This window comes from Meleagris gallopavo, chromosome 2 (genome assembly GCF_000146605.3).
Source record: "Meleagris gallopavo isolate NT-WF06-2002-E0010 breed Aviagen turkey brand Nicholas breeding stock chromosome 2, Turkey_5.1, whole genome shotgun sequence".
Classification (NCBI taxonomy): domain Eukaryota; kingdom Metazoa; phylum Chordata; class Aves; order Galliformes; family Phasianidae; genus Meleagris; species Meleagris gallopavo.
This window is the reverse complement of record NC_015012.2, coordinates 21,795,778-21,804,475: the sequence shown is the minus strand read 5'-3', so window position 1 is coordinate 21,804,475 and position 8,698 is coordinate 21,795,778. Positions and strand designations below refer to the sequence as shown.

The 8,698-nt window shown below is 33.6% G+C and overlaps 1 protein-coding gene across 7 annotated transcripts in view; it reads left to right on the top strand.

Annotated features, from left to right (window-relative positions):
• SYT14 (synaptotagmin 14) overlaps window positions 1-8,698 on the top strand; it is a 72,635-nt gene that overhangs the window by 5,809 nt on the left and 58,128 nt on the right. For 4 of the 7 annotated variants that reach the window (XM_031552369.1, XM_031552368.1, XM_019612698.2 and 1 more), the window contains exons 1-2: window positions 4,322-4,399; window positions 5,350-6,630. In XM_031552369.1, the coding sequence (XP_031408229.1) occupies window positions 5,700-6,630 (931 nt within the window). In that variant the 5' untranslated portion in view covers window positions 4,322-4,399; window positions 5,350-5,699. Of the gene's footprint in view, window positions 1-4,234; window positions 4,400-5,349; window positions 6,631-8,698 lie in introns of those variants that run through there. The other 3 variants (XM_031552372.1, XM_031552371.1, XM_031552367.1) reach the window with 2 other exon arrangements.

Here is an 8,698-nt window from a genome sequence, read left to right as displayed (position 1 = left end):
TTTGCCAGTATTGGTGGGTTCCTTTCTGGTAACTTTGAGGGAGTACACCACAAGTCTGTAGACCTATGCAGCTCTTTTGGCTTTTGCACTAGATTATTTGAGAGCTCCAGTAAATATCTGTAGGCACTGCTGTTCTCTCATCCACCATGTGGAGAATACAGGCATCTAACCTGCTGTGTGATTGCAACAGATCAATGGGATTTGAAGGTAATCAAGATTATTCACTATATTTTTTCTAGGAGCAATAAAATGTTTCTTTTCAGAGATTTCTGTTGAGGTACTACTTACAAGGCAATGGATTCTGTATTAGAGAGAAAAGACACTGAGGAACTGGTAAATCAGCAGGGATGGCAGGCTGAGTACTAGTCAGGATTTAGGAATGACAAAATTTCTGTCAAAAGCTTAAATCTGTCCTTTGGATTGTGGCTTCTGCTATTTCTAACTTTTTTCTAAGTTCAGTGGTATTTTGGAGCCCAAGGTTCTCCTTTTCATACGGTGAAATTTATCTTTAAAAGACAGTTTTAGCTTGGTGATTATACAATCAATGAATATACAGATGATATAGTATATCCAAGAATTTAGCTGATATAATTATTATACTATAGTAGGAAAGAAGGACACTCACCTTATCCTGGACACACATGGTAGACTCCAGTGGAGTAGATCTCCAGAAGAGATCCTTCCCCCAGCAGTCAGCTCTTAAATGGATCTAGGAGAGGTGCAGCCAGGCTCCACCCCTTCCTGCAGCACAGGTGAATTGCCTTCACCTGTGCTCCCGTGGCTGACTCACTGCTCACCTCAGGTAGTTAATCAGAGGCTCAGGCCGTGATTCAGCAGCCCCATACAGTGATTTATTTAGAAGAATCAGGAAAAAAAATCCTGTAAATGACAATTTGCAAAGGCAACATGAAAGTTGCTACAAGTATTTTGTGTGGATGTGTGAGCAGTTAACTTTGAACCAAAACCTTCCTAACGTTAACTTGCAAAGTATGTTGAACAATATTTGAAGTAGATGTTTAGTCGAGTGATGTAATGAAAATTACCTGAATTATTTTTATTTTTCAAAATAAAATATATTCCGAATTTCTTCCCATATGTAGAGAATAAAACTACTGTTTTTACTGGTGCTTGTAATTAGATGCTAAGAAGAAGAGGGGAAAAAGTCAGACATTATCTCTGTATCAGTGCAGACAGTATGAAGTGACATAAGCCAAATGGTGATAAAGCTGCTGTTATTCCAGATGGCTTTCCACTAGAATAAAGATGACACTTGTATTATGGCAGGGTAGCTGTTTGATACTGTAATCCTAGTAATGCTTTTCATGTAAGCAAGCACGTTTAGTTTTTACTTTTCTTAATTTCTGTGTTTGACTTCTTTTTCTTTATAAATTACCCTTTAAGTTGCATCTTATATCACTTCAAATAATGTCAGTTTTCTGTTTTACACAGAATTACTTTGAGAAGTATATAAGTAGAATGCTTAAAGGATATTGCTATTCCAAATAGGGAATTAAATAAGCATTCTCATCCTGATTTCATTCTGTCTTTCAAACTTCTTAAAGGTTAATGTTACCAAAAAATGTTAATAATTTTCTTATTTAGGAAGTATTCTTTCCAGTACTGCATTGAAATTCAGTTGTTTCATGTTTATCCTCACTTGGAGCTGCATAATACTGAGTAACATGCTCGGCATAGGAATTTGAAGTGTTAAAATACAGGTATCTTGTGTTGTGTGTGTGTTATAATTTGTGCCAGAGTGTGTTAACTTGCTGTATAATGAGATGGAGGAGAAAGAAATGCACAGGAAAGTATGGCCTAAGACTGGCATTATAACATATGCATTATCATAATCAGCTGACAGCCATTAGTAAATGCCTAAATTAGGAAGTCTGTACTCCAGAAGGAAGGCAAATTCAAGTTTGAATTAGAGGGAGCAGGCACAATCTTTATATAGAAGTTTAATTTTAATGTTAGCAAAATCTTGGTTTTTTTTTTTTTAAAGAAATGAACAACAACAAGAACAAACCACAACAAACACTTTGATAGATGGGATTTGGGATTTAATTGCTTGTTTTGTGTTGAGGTGTGCTCAAGTACTTTTCCTGATGCTTGTTTTGGTGAAACATGGAAGGAATCAGTAACCCTTAGAAAGGAGTTAATACAGTTGTAGTGTTTCTGATGAGAGAAGAAAGGTTAATATGACTTGACACAAAAGACATAGGAGGTGTGTTCTGACTTCTGGCAAGTTTAGTAAAATGTTTTCTGAGATCTCTGAGTCTTTTAAGGAGTTTAACAGAAGCATCAACTACTCAGTTTTTGTGGTAAAGTTGCTTCTGGATTGGTTTTTTTTTTTTTTTTTCTCTTTTTCTTTTTTTTTTTTTGTTTTGTTTCTTCTTTTAATATGGAGAAGTATTTTAATAACATCAGCTGCCACATGGAGTTTGGCCTGTTTGTAACACAGTACGTGTAGTTAAGAATTCCAGGTCTTCTAACACAACACTGTGTAAAGTATTTCTTTTTGATTGCGTTTAGCCTAGGTTAGCTAAATTCTAGTTGGTTGCTGCCTTTCTAAATAAAAAATGAGCATACTTTTTTTCATTTCAAATGCTTTTGTGCTACTATCTCAAAGGCAGTTGTATTTCTTTGCATGTTCCCCTAGTTATTTTAATTTGTGCACATGAAGGATAGTATTGCGTTTGTAAATGAATAATTAAAACATGTCTGGCTTTGTACTGCAGTAGCTAGGTGAGCAGCATGATGTGGAGTGAGAGGTCCAAAAATAACTGACTGGACAATACAGATATTAAATATAACATAAGTTAGTGCACGTAGATACGTATTAATAACACTGCATCCTTTTTAATACATCTGAGGGTTGTTATTGATGTTCTGTGATATTTATTTGAAGATGTTAATGTTTTCTGAAGAGTCTGAAACTTTTTTTTTTTTTAAGAAAAATCGTTAAGTAGCAGAGAGGTTATATTTTTTTATTTGAGGAAGAGATAGTAATTCAATAATTAGGATGAAGAGATGGTAAGTTTCCGTTTTCTAATAATTTTCATTCTAGTGATAATAACAAAAGTAAATTAAAGTTAATTTAATACTTCTGTAATGAGTATAACTTATGTCATTTCCATAGGCAGCAATTCAATTAATCCTAATAGCTTTGCAGTATGGCATTTGTTCCTTTCACATTTGTAAAGCTCTATTATGTTGTTAGAAATTTAAACATTCGTTGCTGTTTTTCCTTAAGAGATGAGGATAATTATGAAGTCCAAAAAATAGGATGTTTTTGAAATTTGAATGTGAAAGATGACTACTGAAGAATTGCCCTTCTGCTGCTTTGTGGTTCTACAGAAACTGCGGGGAATCTCAGAGAATTTTAAAAATGCTTTTCAATGTACAATCATTGCCCAAACCAATTTTGAATTGATCACAACTTGTTTTGAATTAGAGTAATTGCTGTGATGTGTGTGGCATGGATGGATTTTGCATGGAAGCATATTTTTTTTTCTTCTATTTACATAGTGTAACTGGTTGAAATGTAACATCAACTGAGAGAAATTAATTGAAGGGTTAGAGTGATATATATATATAAAACATTTGTTCACAGATAGGAATCTGTATGCATTTATATGTGGAAAATTGAAGTACAATTTTTTTTTTTCTGGCAATATAATGGTAATTTTATAGGTTATAGTAAACTTGATGATATATTTAATCTGTGAACAAGCATTTTAAAGATTCTTTAAGTGGAATCAAATTGAATCTGCAACATAATTTTTAAGTCTTGTATTCACGCTGATTTACATACACTGTTAGTGAGGCTGCAGCTAAAGTTACATCCTTTCCCTTTTACAAAGTATCAGCCACTGTTTTGTTTCACTCCAGAAAGATGTCATCAGATATTGTGTTTCCATAGAGAGCTAAACAGTTTGTGTACAGACTGTCTTCTAACTAATTTGTATCTAGGAAGTACTCAAGAAAAATTAAAAAGCATTGTGTTTTAAAGCTACTTTTCTCATAAGGTAACAGTTAATCTAATTAAAGAGAACAGTCCTTGCCCTTTATTTCAGTTATGTCATATACATTTTGAATGTTAGTAGTATTTATTAATGACCAATTCTGAGGAATATAAAAAGTTTTGCAAATTACACTTATAATAGGCTGTTTTTTTGTTTGTTTGTTTGTTTGTTTGTTTGTTTTTTAATGTGTCCTTCTCTGTTTCTTTTAGTATCTCCTGAAGCAATTGGATTCCTGTCTGCTGTTGGGGTATTCATTATCCTCATGTTGCTACTTTTCCTATATATTAATAAGAAGATGTGTTTTGAAAATGTTGGTGGTTTCCCTGATCTTGATTCAGGATACCCTACCAGAAAGAATTCACAAGATAAGATTTGTAAGTATCTGAAATAGAATGTATTGGGCATAAAGTTATTATAAGAGCCTGAAAAAATTTTTGTGGAAATACACAAGTAATCACTTGATTGAAGTGATGAAATAATGTGGTGTTGACTTTTCCCTGTGATTTTGCACTACGTAGAAGGGAGGAAACCTTTGTATTTACAAACTGCAGAAAATCAACAGCTTTATAACTAGAGAGTTTACATTTACTTATGGGAAGATATTTCTTTTGTGCTGTGTGAGTACTCTTGAATGCATTTTTAACATCCTGTAATTGTGTACAATTAAATCTGAAGTAAATTTGTGACTGGAACTTTTTTTTTTCACTAAGCTTTTTTAAATCCTTCACTGACTTTTTGGGTAAGGTGTTTACTCATCTGGAAAATAATTTTAAAGATGTAAAACATCAGAAAATAAATCAATCAAGCTAATGAGTTTTTTCTATACTTTTAAAATATTGTTCTTGAAAATAGTATTGATAAATGAGAGAAGAACAGACCTCCTAAAATATACTGGGGGGTTAGTAAAATAGCCCCATCTGTACTTTTGGGCTGCAGATATTGAATTGGCATTGTTAGCTGTCTTGAGTGGAAGGGCACTAGAGAAGAGAATGGGAAATTTGAGGCTTTTTTGTCTTCTACCTTTTTGAAAGGCACAGCTGAATTTGGGGATTTTTTTGTATGTTTGTTTCTTTTGGGTTTTTTAGACAGAAGTAGTTATTGCCCCTGAAAGTCAAATATTCCTTCTTAAATTTCTTTTTGCTGCTGAACAAGTCTTCATGATTTGGTATATGTTATGTAAAACACAGCAACAATTTTTGGGGTCAGAAAGTCTCCGTGATGTGAGCTTTTATGCAAATAGTGTGTTAAAGGGTTATTGTACTGTGAAAAGTGTATTGTTCTTGAAAGGGCATCATTTAAATGTCTCACAACTTCTTCTTTGCAGGTTAGAATAAAAATACATGTTCCTTCCTCACACAGTTGTCTTACTTTTGAGAATAATGGATTTTATTATGGCTAGTTGATGCTGCAGATGATGAAAGACTGTCATTTTGCTGGTTGATTATGGATTAATTTCAAGATATTTATTTATGATGCTTTCTTATTATTTTCAATGCATATTGAATGGAAAACACAAAGCAGCAGCCTCCCCTGGTAAACGTAGTAAGTTTGAGGTAGCAAAAGCAAATAGCTATGAAATAGAACTTGAAGAAATGGAGTTGATCTGTTTATGAAACAGAAGATCTTTCTGTACAATTTTTTTTCTTTTTTTTTCTGCTGAGTAGATTGGAAAAAATGGCATTTTTCAGAAACTTCCACCAAAATCTGAGCCTTCCTTCTGTGTCTTCTCTGGTGGACACTCTTAGCAGTGCTGTAGATGATCTCACCAGTGTTGTTGGAGAAGTTGGCTATAGTGTAGCTGATTCAGTAACAGAACAGGTAACAAACATGATAAATGGACTTCGTGCAGAAGATGAGAGCTCCAAAATGCAGAATGATAAACCAGCACAAGATAGAGAAGAAAATGCACCATGGTTAACTGAGCCTAAGGAAATTAATGTTAAAGCCAAGAGGGATATTGCAGAACAGAAGGAGATTCAGTATTCCAATTCCTTAGAAGACAGAAATCAAGATGGAGTATTCAACCATGCTGTGGGTGAAAACCAGTACCAATTAAAAGGCAAAGATACTAATGATTGCTTAGAAGATACAGAAGTACCTTGGAATTTTAAGAATGTAGGAAGACCTCTTAAAAATGAAGTAGGAGGAGGAAATGACTATTTTGAAAATGATAAGTTACTGAAGGATAGTAGCCTGAAAAGTAATAAATTTACAATGCAGGAGTCTATTGAGAATCAAGATAGTTGCCTACATACAATACTTGATAATTCTAAGAATCACTGGCATAACAAAATCAAGCCGTGTTCTCATGGAATTGATTGTAATGACTCTGAAGAAGTGCATGGTATGAATGTTCCTCGAAATTTAGAAACAAAATTTGTTGAAGTACAGAAGCAAAAATTATCAGACTCCAGTTTGAAGATACACAATAATCACCCCAGTTGCATTAATGAAATCAAAGAGAAGTCTGAAGCCTTTTTTGACAGAAAAGAAAAATCTGAAGGTGATGCATCACCTACTGTTGCAAAAGTAGGTAACAAGAATTACTCAAAGAAATCAGAAAAGAAATCAAGAGGGCTGTGTAATAAGAAGACAGCAGGAAAAGGTGAGAAGTCTGTCAGAAAACTGCATTCTTCAGCCTTTCCTGAAACTTATGGTACTTCCTTCTTTTTTCACCTAACTTACACACTTCACTTTAATAATGATATTTCTCATGGATGAAAGTAGGTCGGTTTTGTCAAGGCTTTATTCTCTAATTATATTGATATCTCTTGGAAGTTAATTACTCTTCAAGTATTAGTCAAAGGAACTGATTAAGAAATGTCTTTCCTATATTCTAACTTTTTCTATATACAGTTTGTCTTGCCTTTTCTGTTTTCTTGTGCGAGTTCTGGTGAAAACTAGGGATTAATTAATACTGGAAATTAAGACCTGTTCTGTTGCACAATTTGTTTTGCATATTTTAAAAACATTGCATGAAATGTGAAAAGATGACAGAGGGGAAAAATTGAACTTCTGTTACGTTGGCATTATACTGGATCTTCAGAATGTATTTCCAGCAAATGTAACATAATTTTGAGACAGAATGAATGACAAGTGGTAATTAAGTGATTTTAAGTGTAGAAGGATCTCAGCAAGGCTTGTCTTAAAGAAAGTTATAGTCTTACAGAGAAAACCTATATATTGTTGATATGGATGCCATGTGTGCTGTCTTCAACATCTAATTTTAAACAATATGATGAAAGGGTTGTGATGAAAGCTCATGAGCAAGAAGTGAAATCTTACGTTTTTACAAAACTCTTACAGGCTGTGCAATGAAATTTTAGAATGGAATGTAAAATGTCTGGAGATGTTGTTTTAGTGAAGAAATGAATAATCTGATCAAGAAAGTTTTTTTTTTTTCCCAGTGTATGTTTGTTTCTTTGTCTGAAAACTTCAGCAATTAATTTTTTGTTTGCTTGATTTAGTAGGTGATTAGTGTATTTGTATGATAAACTGTGATGTTATCTGTTGATATCTCATGAAACAATGTTTGTGAGGTAGCATGTTCTCTATTGAAAGTTGCTTTTGCTGTAAATAAATAGGTGTCAATAGTTTAATAATGGTATATGTACTGTTAGCCAAATGAATGAAAGTCTTTAATAAGAATATGCAGTCTATTTAGGCAGGTTTCCAACTAAGATATAAAAATTGTAAGACAAGTGGCAAGGAGAGACGTAAAACCTGAAGGATTTTTTATTTTCATGTTGCAGTAAGCTATTTTTTTTTTTTTTTGAAGAAACTGAAACAGATTTGCATTGTTTATTTAAAAAATGTTTCCATGAATAGCTTGTGTTTTAACTCTAAGTGGGTTCTTAAGTCTTCTGAAGAAGTCTTTTTTTCACGTCCTGTATTAGCAGTATACATCCTCTCTTTTTTGTTCTTTTATGCTGCCAACTGGAGGAAGCTTCTGTTATCACTGATAACTTCTGGATGTTTATATGCTATGATGTAGTTTTAATGGTGTACCTTTCAGCTCTTGTTTTGAATATGCCACTAACATCTTTTAAACTGTTCAATTTTTGGTACTTTATTTTGACTAATGAACCTATTTTCATATTTGCAAATACGATAAATGATGTACCTGATACTGATGTCTGGCATTATGTCTGAGTCTTGGCATGCCCTGCTTTACTTGCAGCAATGGAGAACCTGATGACAGTCATATGAGATACAAGATTTTACTCTTTGCGGCTCTGAAGAAGGTGCTTTCTTCTGAGCAAACTGGTAGTGGATCTGTCAGCTGGAATATATCCTGCTTGGCGTGTTATTCTCAACAAGTGAACAGTGGAATGGAACTTGCTTATAGAGCTATCTGTACAGTGGGAATCACTGTACCTGTCAGACTTGAATTGAAATTGATAGCCTAAAGTCTTTTAAGGCATCAGTTTTCCTACAAATACTGAATTAGTATATATACATTGTATATGAAGTTGGTGGCACCATCTGCAGTTAAGGTTTCCTGACATTTTCCATTTCATGACATTACTTCCAGTTGCTTGTAATTATGTTCGAGATCTGAGAGATTTGGGGTGAAATTTGGCATGCTTTCTCTGAGATGAAGCTGTTGGCTTTTTCTGTGTGTGTGTACGTATTTGTGTAGTTTTTTGTTGTTGTTTTCTAATTTTGGTTTT